Source organism: Sciurus carolinensis, chromosome 2 (assembly GCF_902686445.1).
Source record: "Sciurus carolinensis chromosome 2, mSciCar1.2, whole genome shotgun sequence".
Classification (NCBI taxonomy): Eukaryota; Metazoa; Chordata; class Mammalia; order Rodentia; family Sciuridae; genus Sciurus; species Sciurus carolinensis.
Genome location: NC_062214.1, coordinates 155,438,897 through 155,455,076, shown reverse-complemented (window position 1 = coordinate 155,455,076; position 16,180 = coordinate 155,438,897). Strand labels below are relative to the sequence as shown.

Sequence of the window (16,180 nt, the reverse complement as noted above, 5' to 3'; positions counted from 1 at the left end):
TAGCACACACAATTATGCACGCTACATAATACTTGATAATAAGCAACTGTTTCAGGTTTGTGTTTTCTTTATTGTTATTTTTGAGCATATTCCTTCCAATAAAAAAAGTCCACTATAAGACAATATGTGGGGTTAACACTGGCAACAACCTCATGTGCCTCATGTTTACTATGTTTAAGTACATCAGCAAGTAGAGAAAACTTGGGAGGCCCTCATGCAGTATTAATATTGCTATATATTTTTCCTTTGTAAATTATCTACAGTAAACTCCAATTAGATGACATGTAAGACAGGTAACAGCGTAAGAATATTTATTAAATGGATGACTTACAAGAAGGATATTGATGAATAAAGGTAAACTTCACATGAAGACTTTAAATGTGTAAAGTTTAGATTCAATTTTACTTTTAAAGTATATGCCCCTTCCATATTATATCATAGCATGTGAAGCACTGGTGAGGTTTATGTCACCAGAAATTCCCAGTTTGCTGATTTCCCTGAGATTTTTCATCCGATGATTGTACTGTAACAAGTGAGCATCGTTGACAGCAACCTTGAAGTGGTCAGGCTCAACCAGGACTTGTATCTGAAAAGGCACACACACAAAGTGTCATGTGAGATCAGACCTATTGTTAATTAGTGCAGTTTAGCCATTCCATGATGTGTGCATATTTCAAAACATGTGCATGAGAGATATGTTTTTTTGTCAATTCAAATTAAGAGAAACAATAGAATTACCCATTAATTTCAAAAAGTCCAGCCTGATCTCAGGAGGTCCACATTTCATCTTCATCATTTGTAGAACCAATTAAGTTCCAGAGAAATTAACTTTACAATAAAAATAAATTCCAGATCATATAGATTTAAACAAAAAAAGACAAAAGCAACAAAAGGGAAAAGGTTCATAATTGCCTACATAAAAACTTTTTAAAGTTCTTGTAGCACTTAAAAGTAAACACTATAGTAGGAATCCCTTAACCAGTTTGGCAAGGTTAGGGGAAACTTCAAATAATAGATATGCAATCTCACATCCTTTTGTAATCAGCAATTTGGCAATGCCTTATCCAAATTTTAAACATGCATATTCTTTGAATAAAGTTATTCTAGGAAAGAAAGATGTGTAAGGGTATTACAGTGTTTTGGTTAAATCTTTTCAGGCTTATTCTTTGGCATATTTCCATACTTCAAATTTTCATCAGGGGACTGGGGATATAGCTCAGTGGGTAGAGTGCTTGACTTGCAAGAAAGGCCCTGGGTTCAATCCCCAGCACCGCCAAAAAAAAAAAAAAAAAAAAAATTTCATCAGTAGGGTACTGGTTAAATTCTCACATATTTAAACAATGAAATGCTAGTCATAATACTCTGAAATGGAAAGCTGTCTACCAAAGGTAGAATGTGGTCCTTACTTGTCCCTGACCTTGAGCTTAGTCTAGCTGTTTTTATTGACTTCAGTCAATCCTAATTCAATGCTGTGGACTTTATAAATATCTGTTGAAGCCATTACTTTAAAAATGTGAGCTAGGCATGGCGGCACACACCTGCAACCCCAGCAACCAGGAGGCTGAGGCAGAGGATCAAAAGTTCAAGGCCAATAAAGAAATATGAAACTGGTCATTTGCAGGGTAGAACTAGAGAACACTATGTTAAGCGAAATAAACTCAGAAGGTTAAGGATTGTAATTTTTCTCTCATGCAGAAGCTGGAGAGGAAAAAGGAAAGATGGGGTGAATCTCATGAAAATCAAAGGGAGATGAAGAGAAGAAAGGGAACAAGGTGTGGATGCTGGGAACGGAGGGGAAGTTCTGGGGAGTGATACTGACCACATTATATTGTTCTATGTGTATTGTGTGCATGTACAAATATGTAACAACAAATCCCATCAGTATGCACAACTATAATGCACCAATTAAAAAAAAAGTGGGGAAAAAAGTTCAAGTCCAGTTTGGGCAACTTAACTTGACTCAGTCTCAAAAAATAGAAAGGGCTGGGGATATAGCTCAGGGTAGAGCATCCCTGGGCTCAATCCCAAGCACTGCATAAATAAATATTAAAAATGTGTTGTACCATAAAATACTGAAAAGATACCAAATTTCATCCTCTGTGAAGAGGAGACTTTCTAATTAAACATCTACAAATTCTTCTTTTCATAAAACAATTATACTGATTTTATTTATTTATTTATTTATTTATTTATTATTGGGATTTGAATCCAGGGGCATTCAACCACTGAGCCGCACCTCCAATCTTTTTTTTTAATATATATATTTTATTAGAGACAGTGTCTCCTGAGTTGCTAAGTGCCTCACTAAGTTGCTGAGGCTGACTTTGAATTCTTGATCCTCCTGCCTCAGCCTCCTGAGCTGCTGGGATTACAGGCGTGCACCACTGCTCTTGGCAAACATTTACTTTTGATTGCTATGCCAACCACATTGTTTTAGGGAAATAAGGTCTCAATCCAACTGTGACATAAAGACTTTCTGCCATTTTTTATTAATTTCTAGAAAAGCTTGGGGTGGAGGGTGTGTGGCCATGGGGATGATGGTGGGGTGCCTAAAAGGAATTCGGGAATGCCTCACTCCCAGCCATTTTCTCAGCCTGCAAAGCCTGAAGGTGGGAAGGAGATTGCCTGGTTTGGTGACCCGGGACAGCTGGTAAAAATTCATTTCAATGTGCTGTGGTTTTAGAGTGACTCCCCATGAGAAATACATATTATCAATATATAATAGAAGCAACCACTTACTTTGAATGGTTTACCACTTTCAAATGGGAAAACCATCTGTCTCTCCTCCTTTCCCCAGGTATTATCCAGCTTTGTATTGCACACGATGACTTTCCTGTTGTTCTCATTGAAGCGTGGGTTAAAGTGGAAGGCAACATCATTCCCTCTCCTGAAGTCTAAAGCAATTCTGTTTTAAACCAAAGACCGGAGTTATTAAAATGATTAAAGTTGTATTTTGTATCAAGTGATGAGCATACAAGTTTCTAAAAAGCAAATTGTTTCATAATACATAGGAAATTTTTCTGAATAGAAAACAAATAAACCAGAGAATGGGTTCAAACTAGGAAGTATACTAAGCCCCAAGTTTATTTACTATCAAAATCTTAAGGTCAGCAAGACTGTGTGTGTGTGTGTGTGTCTTTGGTGCCATCGTTCTCATTCAGCTGTAATGTCCTCCTTACAGACTCTGTTCATGAAAACCCTTCAGGGTTTCCTTATACAGGTTTAGAACCACTTTGAAAATACTATACCTGAACAGATAATATTGGTTCTCTCTTACTTGCCCTGCCAGGGTGCTTCCAATACTTGTTAAAGGTAAGCCAGCTACATCAATAAAAACTCTTTAAGTACCTGGCTTCTCATGGTTAATCAGAAACCTACTTCCTGTGAAACAGCAAGAATGAGATAGTGTAGTTAAAGTTCTGTACCTGTTGCTAAGTTGTAAAGCTAAGACCATAAACAAGTGACACATTCCAAGATGTAAGGTGGAACTAATGAAAGTGCTAGTTGAACTCTTTGACCCTTTTCCTTCTGAGATGTTAATGCAAACACAAGTCCTCTTTCTTAAAAGATTAAGCACTCCCCTGAGTTTTCCAAGGTGTGCTCCATAGAGCACCAAACCAGAATCAGTTGGTGTTTTAAAATAAGGTTTGTGCTCTAGATTGACTGACTGGGCATTTTGAATCCCCCTGCCACAGTCACATTTGACCACAATTTCAATATTAAATTCACAAGGGAAAATGGCAATGGAATTTGCATTTGACTAAATATTCAATGGCTCTATTTCCTCTGCAGTGAAAAGGAAGGTACTGTCAACACTGTGAAGCACTTTTTTTCATGTAGTTTCTCATAGAATTTGCAATATTTTTTTCATTTACTACCATTAACCATTTCAATCAGTTTTGATCAACTATGGTCTCAGTATACATCTCTAGTATCAACTGCAACTAAACTTCCATTGCAATGATCAGTGAGGCAAGGATACTGTGTGGTTCTCTGTGTCAGGGGTTACTGGAGGAGGAGAACAGATACCAACAAATCATGAGTACCGCCTGCACAGGATAAGGTGTGCCAGGCTCTGTTTCACTGGGAAGAAACATGGATAGGGACATAGGCATACAGTGATTTACTGCCAGGCAGATTTCTTTGTGTGAGAAAAGGCTGACCTTCGAGAAGCTATCTAGGTGTGTAAAAAGAAGGATTGGCTTAGGTTAGAGACTACCATGCAGAACCAGAAGAGGATAGTTGGAGGAGGAACCAATGGGTGATATGTTTTGTTTATTTTTATGTGGTGCTGAGGATGGAACCCAGTGCCTCACACATGCTAGGCAAGTGCTCTACCACTGAGCTAAAACCCTAACCCCCAATGGGCGATATGAATGTAAAATTATCAGAGTGGAAGCTGTGCTCATCTAGTGACAGTATGTGGCTTTCATTGATACCCCAGCAACAAATTGACAGATACTCAGGTTATTTATGGATTCTCTGAAGCCCGTGACATGATTTGAATGCATAACTTTTGTGTACTGCCTATAAGACTTAGAGACACAGGCTCACTAATGGTACTAACTTCAGGGACAGGCATGGTGGATGGCTTTACCACCTTTTCAGTCTCTTCATAGTGTATGTAAGTATAACCAGCACCAATGGTGACAACCCGGGTCAGGTAGCCACGGCAGCCATAAATCACGAATTTTCCTAAATTAACTCAGTAAAACCTTACTCCATCCAAGCCTACCTCAATCAAACCAGTTCCAATGACAAAGGTTGATTTATTTTGGTGAAGTTGTCAACTGGTGGAATTTTTTCAAACCTTTTAACAGTGTCTACTCAGAAGACTGGAGTTCCCAGCCTTGCCACTTATCTGGAGGACATGAGCATTGGTTTTATCTCTAAAAGGAGGTAGCATTGTTCCTTGCCTTGCCTACAACTATGAAAATTAAATGATACAATGCATACCAAAATACAGATGAGGGTGTGTTACCATTTACTATGAATGACCCTGACACTTAGAAAAATTATGTGGGAACGTGTACTGAATATGAGATAATCCCATGGGAGGGTATAGCCAAGATCCTGAACATGTTGTTTTGGAAATCTCATTAAAATTCAAAATAGATCATGCTTTATTCAAAAACCAATCAACAGATCGGTGCGGTGTTAACGGTGCCCTCTTTACCTGTTTGCATTGGGCTTCACGGTGCCCAGAATTGTTATCAGCATGCGAGGCATGACTCCTCCAGGCAGGGGCAGCTCATAAGGCACAGTCTGGGAAGAGCAAGTACACGTGTGTTGTGTCAACAGTCACATTTTCTTGGGGAAAGAAAAAAACTGTAGCTAAAGTTAAATCACTATTGGTATTTGTGAACGGTACAGCCCTAAGTTAGGCCATCTGTCCTGACTCTCAGGTCGCCTTGCCCAGGGGCTACAGAAAGAAGTTTCCCTCCTGGAACATTCTGAGAGCCATTTCAATCCATCACTCATTCACAAAGACTAATTTTGGGGAAAGCTTGAGCTAGACCTCATGGTCAATATCAATCTTTTTGTGCCACGTTTAAGACCCGTGTCAGGTAATAAACTGCACTGTGATAGTTCAGCAGTGATCACTGAGGGCAGGTCTGTCACATTCTGGGGCTTCTGGGTTCTCACATGCTCCGTACTCATATGACACCAGCAGAATTCTTGGTATCTGGCAGATTCTCAGTGTCCGTGGAATGAACACTCTTCACCTACACAGTGCATTCCACAGATGTTTATTCACCATCCATGTTCAAGGTGCCATGAATACCACTGAAGCTCAATCTGTGACCTCTTCTCTTTCCCTTTATAATGTTTTCCCCTGGGCTCAACCACCACCTGAAGCTTTCACTTCTAGCCATGATCTGCACTAGCCCTGCACTTTCTCCTATCTGGTGTTGCTACTAGGACCTCAAGTCCAGCAAGTGTGAACTGGAAGGGTCTCCCCTGCCTTCTCCCATGCGTCAGTTGCCCTTCCTGAGTTTCCAGCTGGGCTAAAGCTTTGCTGATGTTCCAGTTGTGCAGCCTTGAAAGCCAGGGTCCTTTCCGACTTCTTAGATTTAATCTCTAGGTCCTGGGAGCACTTCCTCTGCGTCTCTCACATCTGCCTGTCTCCACAGCCTTCATGCCCCTCCTGCCTGCTCCTGTCTGACTCTGTGCCAGGCACTGCTCAGTGCCACCCACTGCCCCCACATCTTCTCTGAGCTTTCCTCCAAACCATCCCAGGAGAAGATGGTCCTGCCTTGGGCCACCTTCTCCTCAGTCCTGAAATGGTCACATCCAACACTGTAGTTTAGATTTTTCTTCATCTTTAGATCTTATCTCTCCACTAGACTATAAATCTGGAAGGGAAGGATCCATGACTAAGTGTACCTGGATATTTTCATTTAGAATTCACTTGCTAAAAAAAAAAAAAAAAAAAAAAAAGAATACACTTGTTAAAATGTATTTTAATCTGTATGAAAATTCAAACTTATCAAAATTATCTTTAGAAGGTTTTTCAAAACCGGATTACCTTGGTTCCCCCACATGTTCCTTCAGTGACCCTGGACAAATTACAAAACTTCTCTATCGTCCCATTTCCTCAAGCATAAAATGGAGAGAGTAATAGTATGGTATGTGGTGTTTATGGGGTTAAATAACATAGATGCATACTAATAGCACGGCATTCTTTCCCTCATTACTACAATCCTAACTTGTAGGCCTGGGACTCCCAGGCCTCTGATTTATATTAAAGCAACTTTATAAAGCCTTCAAAAGATGTCTTGCCTTCGTTTTATACTAACAGTACAAAATAAACTCAATATGAACACTTCTTTTTCCTACCAGATCAACATACACCAGTGGTTGGTCCTCGAGAAGCAGCTATAAGCTGCAGGTTTCAAGTTTCAGGTCTCCCTGAGTCCTCTGCACATCAAGTTCATGACAGAACTACTCCATCTTACCAGTGGTCCAGCAGGGGCGCCAAAGGGGCCAGCGGCAGGGTAGGCTCCAGGAGCACTTGGCTGTCCCGGAGGTGGGTAGGCCCCAGGCCCACCTGGTTGCCCTGGGTAGGCTCCAGATGCAGGAGGTCCAGGATAAGGTCCTGGGCCAGGGTAGGTGCTGGGAGGTGCCTGTCCAGGATAGGGCCCCGGAGGAGGTGCCTGCCCAGGATAGGCTCCAGGTGGTGCCTGTCCAGGGTAGGGCCCTGGAGGTGCCTGCCCAGGATAGGCCCCAGGATAGGAGGCCCCTGGGTAACCCCCTGCTCCAGCCCCAGGCTGGTTCCCCCATGCACCTGGCCATCCTTGAGGGTTTGGGTTTCCAGACCCAGATAAGGCATCATTAAGCTGGAAAGAAAGACATATGCAATTACAGGATAGAAAACATTCAGAAAAACAGATTTTTCAGAAACACAGGCATTGTGATCTAAGACGTAGAGAACTATGGGGAAGGCACAAAGTTAATATCAATAAACTTTTCCCACCTATTAATAGTTATAGTTCCAGAGACTAAAATTAGACTTTGGGATTCTATATGCTTCTTCACTTTATTCTGGCTACCCAGCATCTCAGATTTTTGTTACTATGCTGAAGTCAGGAGCTAGCTCTCCTTGATCTACAAACACATGCTTTCTTCTTTGTTTTATTTTACATATATATATGGGCTTTGGGGGGCTTGTTTGTTTGTTTTGTTTTGTTTTGAAGTACTGGGGATCAAACCCAGAGGAGCCTGGGGCCCACAAGGCAAGTACAGTGTTTCACCACTGAGCTACATCCCCGCCACCACCACCGCCCTTTATTTATTTACTGATTGATTGATTGATTGATTGATTGAGAGAGACAGGGTCTTGCTAGGTTGCCAGGATGTCCTCGAACTTTTGATTCTCCTGAGTCAATCTCTGGAGCACAAGCTTTCTAATCAACGTGAAAAACAATCACAAACACGGGGACGCTCAGACTGCACTGCACTTCCTGCTGCTTCCAGCAGGGTGAAGCGGGGACTCCCAGGCCTCTGCCTAGCTCTCTTCCCCAATCTGCTGCTGGAAAAACAAGACTTCAGCTAACAGGCCCTAAGTGGAAACCATGTGGTGGGACAGTGAAAAGGGAAAGTCTGGTGGTAAAAATGAACCCGACAACCTATGTGAATGTGTATGAGGCCAAGAAAACTGAAGTACTTACCGAAAAACTGTCTGCCATTTTCCTGAGAGGAAGAGAGAGAGAGAGAGAGAGAGAGAGAGCAGTGTTACCACTGGATTCACCAAGTTCCCTGAGATTTAACTTCCTGAATCCTTCACGGCAGTTCTAGTCAATCTACAGGTATATTGCCTAAGTCAACAGTGCAGAACCATAAAAACAGCAACGGGTGGGGATGTTTCCAGCTACATTACCAAACCCTACTTACTCATAAACTCAAACTTGGATCACGCTAGCTTGTGTTCTGACATCTGAGAGGAAGAGAACATACAATGCACGAGGGAGAAGAAGGAGCAGGAAGAAAATGTTCTGCCTCTTTTCTAGGTTAAAAACAGTCATGGTTTGTCCTGAGCGTCCCTCGGGCTCCTTCGTGCCCTCTCTCCACCACCCCTCACAAAGGGTTCAGTTGTTGGTATGACTTCAGTCTCCTTTTCTTCCCTCTGACAGCCCCACGCCCTCTTCTGTGGCTTGGGAGGAAAGCAGTTTCTAGTGAGATCTGAAAGACAGTGACCTCCAGCTCTACCTGCTGCCTGATTATTCCTTCACTGGCACACATGGAGGCCTGCTCCAGGTCAGCACTGTGCAGGCTCCTGTCTAGATGTGCAGATGTACAGATGGATCTGTAGGGTCAAAGGGCCCACAGTCCAGCTGGGGAGGCAGACAGAGGCAAATATGAGAGAGCAAGTGGTCGACGCTGCTGGGTTGTGTGCTATGGGAACTCAAACCTGGGAAGCTAACTTCTGAGCAGGGAAGGGAAGGTAGTTTTTGAACTAAGCTTTGAAGATAGGTGACATTCATTTGGAAGTGCTTTTTTCTTTTCTTTTTTCCAAGGTGCATGTGTTCCCAAATAAAATCTTGGGCAGTATAACAAACCAAGGTGAAGAAACTCAGACAATGTGGAGAAAAACATTTTGGAATGGGATACTGTCAAACAAGGTTTGTCATGCTCAAAGCTGCCGCAGGGCTGGTTTGGAGACACACTTACTGCTCCCTCTTGCTCTCTCCCCTAAACCAAGTCTCCAAAAGCACAAGGCGCTCCATACCTGGTCTTGCCAAAGTCCCTCCGGTTCTGCAGGGCAGTGAAGGGTAGCCCAGGACCCTTGGGACCTGGGTGACTTCTTTCTAAGCTCAGGATAACACCTGTGCCATGGTCAAAATTACCCAGACCTATAAACAACTAGAATCTCTTCTTCCTTTATTTCTCTACTTCTCTTAATTACTCATTTTAAAGAAATGACATGGTCCTAGAAGGGATCCAAGGCAACGACATGATAGGTCCTAAAAATGTATAATATTAAAATTTTCTGCAAAAACACAAACAGGCAGAGCTCCTCTTAGGACTTAATGTATATTTCATTTACACGCACCAGATATAGTTATACTACACTACTGTTATTTATGTCACTCTCAAACTTACCTTTGACTAAAATTTTTTTTTGCCTGTCTCTTTTAATCAGGTTATTCTCCAGCTTATTTAGAATCCACCATCTCCCATGGTGGAAAACTACCAGCAGTTTGACAGGAAAGTCACAGTGACTCCTAGAGCTTACTATGCCTTCCACACCCTGTATTTCCTATTGAACTTACACTTTTAAAGCAAAAGCAGGAGGCTCCTCTGCTTGTGTCCCCTTCCCCACAAGACTGTTACAATACTAGTTAGGAAACTGTGCTGCCACCACAGGAGGAACCTGAGAGAAGAGTTAATACAGAAAAGAAAAAGAAACCAAATTACTTAAGAAAATAAAGCCTCTCTCAGTTTGGACACTGGAAGAAAACAATCTTGAACTTCAGGGTGGGTAGAGAGCTTAACACACACTTTTTCCACCCCTGAACAACATACCAAAGACTCAGCAATAACTTTACAAGCATTTGGTTTCTTTGAACTGTCCCCATTGCATATGAGCTTATTTTCAAGCTCATACCACTCTCACTTCAGGTACACACCTGTGGCACAGTGTGGTCCTGTGCATTTAGGTTAAACTGTTTAGCCGCGTTTCTGGCTTACATCCATAAGATGCCAGTAGCACACCACCCTACAACATGTAACAATCCAAAGTGTCTTCAGATGTTGCCAAATATCCCTTTGGGCAAAGCCATGCCCAGCTGAGAACCACCAATCTAGACTGTCAGCATGTGAATCCCTATGTAAATGTACATACTCGCATCAATAAAAACCAACCAGGGAGTTTCAGTTGTACAAATTGTAGTTTCTATTGGTATCATGTGCCTCATAGGTGCCTTATTACTATAACTCCAATCAAATTAAGATGTGTTTAAAGACTGATGACAGCCAGAAACTCAAAGGGGGCATTTCCATATTTAGCATTTATTCCACCCAAAGCCTGCTTAAGCCTGTTTAGTTTATTTTCCAATCTGATCAAATGCAATTTGAGAAACAAAGCAGATTTCATTGTATTTCCACTGTTTCACAGTGCCTTGGATGACAGTTTGGATTGTGTTGTGACACATTCCTCTGACGTGTTAGAATAATGGCACTGCATTTGTGTGGGGCCTCTCAGAATGCAAAGCACTTTCACATGCCGTATCTATTTGATTCTGTTAACAATCTTATGAGAATGAAATTGATATTCCTACTGTAAAGCAAGTTCAGAGGACTAATGTGCTGGTCCAGAGTCAACCTGTCATTGACAGGTCAGGGACCCGGGTCCAAGTCTCCTGACTCCTAATTCAGGCTCATTCTACAGTAATTCAAAACCTTGCACCTTGAAACTCTGTAGCTCTTTGAAAGTATTAATGATTTCATCAAGAAATTAATTCTCTGGTTTATTCATCCAGAACTACGTAGCATGCTAAGATTCTAATCCAATTAAAAACAAGATGGTGTTTTTGTCAGAAAACTAACTGGATGACTCACACAGCACACAGTAATATTTAATAAAAGGATGCCATTTTGCAAAGTCACTTTGCTAATTATATCCACATTTTAACCAATCCATTGTACTTTTCCAAAAACTAGGTATGTACTGTTTTGATTAGGCCAACTCCCAACCATCAGATCTCTTTTTTGAAAATGATTGTAACTGGTGTGCTTCTGAAGTTAAGGTTAGTAATCTCAGAACTTCAAGAGAAAAAAGAAAAAAAGGATCTCTTATTACAAGTATTTTCCTTTCTTGTCTAGAAAACTTCTTCTTTTTTTAAAAGGTGAGTAATTTATAAAGAGAGATGCACACAATCAAATGTTTAAAAAAATCATCTTCCCACTCTGCAGATAGAGTAGGTATGTGAACTTCATCCTGGTTCTTCTAGGATGAGAGAATTTTGAAGTGCAGGAGCGTGGGAGGACTTGATCAAAAATGAACAATTAGAGAAATGCTACCTGGGTCTCCACATTTGAAAATACCAACAGGAAGAAGCTCAGTATAATTTTGGAATAAGGAATTTAAACATGACTCAGAACGTAGATCATTTTATTCGGCTGTTAATTGGCAGTTCTTCCCTTTAATAAAGAGTAGTTAGCCACCGCACATTACTCTTCTAGGCCCACCTAGCAATCAATCCAGTTGTCTGGGTTCCCAGGAACACTTTTAAAATTTCTCCTCATAAAGGATCCTGCCCTTAACAAGCTATAATGAAGTAGACTTTGGAGGTGTTTCCTCAGAGTTCCTAGGGACTCCCCACTCTCCTCTCCTAGAACCCACATGAGGCAGTCTACTTCCTGCCCTTGCTGAGACTAAGTGGGTAACTCGGTGATGCTGAGTTGGGAGAAAGGAGACCTAGGGTTTCTTTCTCATAGTTCCTGAGCACCAAGAAAGGTAAAGTTACTTTGTGCTTCTCAGTTACTGATTTTTTCCCCTTTGGAAAAGCTGAATAGCAATCAAGGGAGAACACATGACCCTTAGTCACCAGCAAACTGGAATCATAGGGCACGCACTATCCTGGCCAGCTCTTCAGTTACCCACTCAGAATTTAATGAGAAGAACCAGTCTAGGCACCAGCCTCAAAGAACTACCCATCTGTCCTCTGGAGGAGCCTGTGTCTCAAACAATCACAGGAAAGAAAAGCAAGGTTGTGGATGAGTTACTCTAAGATTTGGGTATGTAAGTAAGCACTTACAAGTCAATTGGTAGGTAAGGTCGACATTAATTCTCAAGTTATACTTTGGGAATATAGATCTCTGTTGCAGTGATGATTTTCAGTCTGGCTAATGAAGATTCTAGGCAATGAAGATTTTAGGTTCAGCTTTGGGTGAAACTTAGACTTTTCTAAGCTCCAGACATTCAAAAGACCATCATCAAACTTCTCCCCAGAATATGGATAAGTGCTGACAAGTTACCAATTTGTTAGTTGGTGAAGTTTTTTTCATGCTCTGGTCCCACCCACGTAGTTAATTTTATCACTATCATTTTCTTCAGAATTTATCTAACTTCCATTCCTTTCCTGGATTCTGAAAACAGACTGGTCCCAGAGGTCCAGATATCCTCATTGTCTAGTAACCCAACTCCAAGGAGTCACTTTACAAATATTCCAGCATCTGCAATAGGTATCCATACCCTTAAGGACTGACCCACACATAAGTCACTGGACTTAATCCATGTGTCCCTTACTCCTTGGCATTATGTACCTACTCCTCAGAATGCAAGCAATCTAAGTTTTCAGGTGAGCAACTAATGATTCAGAATAAATCTTCCCACATATTTTACAAGCCCCCAGCTAGGTTTTTGCACCCTGGAACCCAACATTCTGCCACACCCAACACATTCTCAGCACCCTTTTGAGATGGTTAATGCCCATATTAGCCAGCCTGGGCAGGGATGAGTCACTTGATTTACAAAAGCTTAAAGGTTGCAGTCTTTGGGGCTGGGGAGATAGCTCAGTCGGTAGAGTGCTTGCCTTGCAAGCACAAGGCCCTGGGTTCGATTCCCCAGCCAAAAAAAAAAAAAAAAAAAAAAAAAAGGGTTGCAGTCTTTGCTAAGCCAGGCACATGTCCACTTGGGCTTTGGGGCAGCACCATTTTCTGTGGGATCAGCATTCAGAGTGAGGTTGCAGGCCTTGCCGCTGCCGGACCTGGTGGAAGAACTCATTCGCATCCCACAGTAACATCTCCTGCAGATTAAAGTTCAACTGATGCTCCAAAGTGGCGGGGTCAGCTAAGTCAGGGGTCCCAGAAGAACAACAGAGTCCCCAGAGAGGTCCCTCGTGCACTGGGAAGGGCTAACACCAAGCCAGAGGGTACGGTTCCGTTTCATAATCGAGCCCACCCACCACTCTCTCGGGCTCCTTGTGGGTTGGGGTTTACTCCGCACGCAAAGCACAGCTGGCAGAGGGTGGGACGTGGCTTCCGCTCTGCGCAGAGTGCCCAGTGCCTGGCGTCCGCAGACACGCCCACTGCCCCAAGGATACGCGTGTGCGAGTCCTGTAGGGAGTTGCCAACTTTCTCCAGGTCTCGGACCCCGGGAGAACCAACGGTTATGGACCGGTGCCCGGAACTATGCCCACGCTCAGCTCTGGGCTGGCACAGCGCGGGCTGCCCGGCTCTCCACGCTCGCCGGTCCCCGGCAGCCAAGTCCCTCCGCGCCGCGTCCCGAAAGCACCCCGGAGCCCCTGCCCCGTCGGCAGGTGCGGTCCCCCGCGCCGCGCGCCGCTCACCTTTGCCTTGCGCTCTCTCGCTCTCTCCGGGTGGCTCCTGGCGAGGTGGTGAGGGCGCCGGCAGGGCGGTGGCTCTGCCTTCAAATACCCTAGTCCCGCCCCGGCCGCCCGCCCTCCGGGGGCGGGGCAGCGCCCCGGCGCACCCCGGCCTCTCCCAGGGGATGGGAGGACCTGCCCTGCCCCCTCAGGACACCAAGAGTCGCTGCTCCAGGGGCGCAAAGGAGATGCTCTTGGACAGGCGGAGGAGAGAGGCCGCGGTGACCCTACCTCTCTCTCCAGATCACCCGACTCCAAAGAGGAACATCCCTGAGTCCACGAAGCTGCCCTTAGTGCATGCTTCTTTGGGAGTTTCTGCTTGCTTGCTTGTTGTAACCGTATTTCCCGTCCACTCTCAGGCCGTCTCATCCCCCTTTCCATTTCCTTTACTCAAAGCCTTGCCCAGAAGGGCAAGATGACTTGTGTCATGGGGTGGGAGGGTGTCCCTAAGATGTGAATGAGAGCTCCCAAGTTCTCGGCCTTGCATTCGTTCCCATTCTGAACTGTACTGTGCGTGCACACCTTTGACTGACAGCCCTAAATGATTTGGTGTTCGCTTCCTGCTGCACCCTCAGCATCTGTTCAGGACTTAGTGCAAAGTAGGTTCTCGGTAAATATTTGTTGAATGAATGAATGAATGACTTCCTAGAAAGTCTGCTTTCTCGAAGAGTAGAGGAGAGTCCTGCAAAGTAGGGGACAATTAAGTCAAAAGCAGCTTTGGTGGGGCTGGGGATATAGCTCAGCGGGGCTGAAAAAAAAAAAGGTAGCTTTGTTTAGGGAAGGAATAGGACAAAACTGGATAAAAACTGAGTGAGGGGCACTTGCCTAGCATGTGTGACACACTGGGTTCGATTCTCAGCACCACACACACACAAAAATAAAGATATTGTGTCCATTTACAGTTAAAAATGGGAAAAAAAAACCTGAGATGGTTAAGGACATCCAAGATAAACTTGAAAGTTTAGATAATATCTAATATTCATCAAGCACTTAATGTGCCTTCCACTATGCTTAGTGCTTTACATACCCATATAGAAGGTAGTGTTATTTTTTATTCCCATTTTAAAGATGAGAAAACTTAGGCATAGAAAATTAAATACTCCCCTGATCACAAATAACATAGGTCAAGAAGAAAGGATGCCAGGATCTAAGAAATGAGCCTTTGACAGTTCAGTTCACAATAGCTAAGCTATGGAACCAACCTAGGTGCCCTTCAGCAGATGAATGGATAAAGAAAATGTGGCATATATACACAATGGAATCTTACTCAATCATAAAGAAGAATGAAATTATGGTATTTGCTTATAAATGGATGCAACTGGAGACTATCTTGCTAAGTAAAACAAGCCAATCCCAATAAGCAAAAGCCAAATGTTTTCTCTGATATGTGGATGCTGATTCGCAATAGGCAGGTCAGGAGGGAGGAGTGGAGACTGGAAGTATTGGAGGGGAGAGAGTGGGGGGAGAGATGGGAATAGGAAAGACAGTAGAATGAATCAGACATAACTTTCCTATGTTCATATATGAATACACGACCAGTGTAACTCCACAGCACGTACAACCACAAGAATGGGAAGTTATACTCCATGTATGTATGTCAAAATACATTCTACCATCATGTATAACTAAAAAGAACAAATTAAAAATTTTTAAAAAAGAAAGACACTTTTGGAAATGGAATATTCACTAGTCAACAGAGGAGGAAAAAAAACTGGAAGGGATGGAAGGAAGAAGGAAAAAAGGGTCTACAATTGCCACTGAAATTGGATAGATTAAGTGGAAGTTGGAATGGTCATTCTGAAAGGGAAAGAATGATTGAACATAAGGTGAAATTATCTCTCAACCACGGGGGAATTGAGTTGCTCTTTCACTCAGGAGCCATTTCCTGTTTCACTGTGGGATTCTGCCTCTGGCTGGTCCCACCAGTGAGAAGAGCCTCTGTGTCTTCTTGAGCTCATGTTTTGGGATGCTTTGGATTTTGAGCCAGAGGAGAAAGGGATTTGGTGTCAGAGAAAGGAATAAGAACAAAGGATCAGAGAGGGGACAGCACCCTAGGGAGAGGAGATTGGGCTGCATTTGTGAAAAGCTTTGAGAAGCTGCCCACGTACACCCAAGGCAGGGCTGTGCTGGCTCTGGGCAAACCTCCAGAGACAGAGAGGAGTGCTGGCAGTGCCACTGGGAGGCTCCCTCAAGTAGGCAATGGGCATTTCCTAAGGGGACATGGCAGTTGCTGCTTCCTTAGCAGAAGAGAGGTTCTGCTTAGGCCACCAGGGTGAGGTGTCTAAGCAGGGGAGGGACCCTGCTCACACAACAGGACTCTGGAAAACCTATAAATAACCTCAGTGGAACAG

The 16,180-nt window shown here is 43.2% G+C and overlaps 1 protein-coding gene across 2 annotated transcripts; it reads right to left on the bottom strand.

Annotated features, from left to right (window-relative positions):
• Window positions 1-294: 294 nt before the first annotated feature.
• Lgals3 (galectin 3) lies at window positions 295-13,917 on the bottom strand. Of its 2 annotated transcripts, none has more exons than XM_047541096.1 (6): window positions 13,794-13,917; window positions 8,172-8,193; window positions 6,960-7,340; window positions 5,177-5,265; window positions 2,740-2,905; window positions 295-586 (listed from the first exon to the last, which is right to left on the bottom strand). In XM_047541096.1, exons 2-6 carry the CDS (start codon window positions 8,187-8,189, stop codon window positions 431-433), a joined length of 810 nt encoding a protein of 269 aa, XP_047397052.1. In that variant the 5' UTR covers window positions 8,190-8,193; window positions 13,794-13,917; the 3' UTR covers window positions 295-430. The 2 variants fall into 2 exon arrangements, with proteins under 2 accessions (XP_047397052.1, XP_047397053.1); XM_047541097.1 differs by lacking the exon at window positions 13,794-13,917 and adding an exon at window positions 9,774-9,874.
• Between the last annotated feature and the right edge of the window lie 2,263 nt (window positions 13,918-16,180).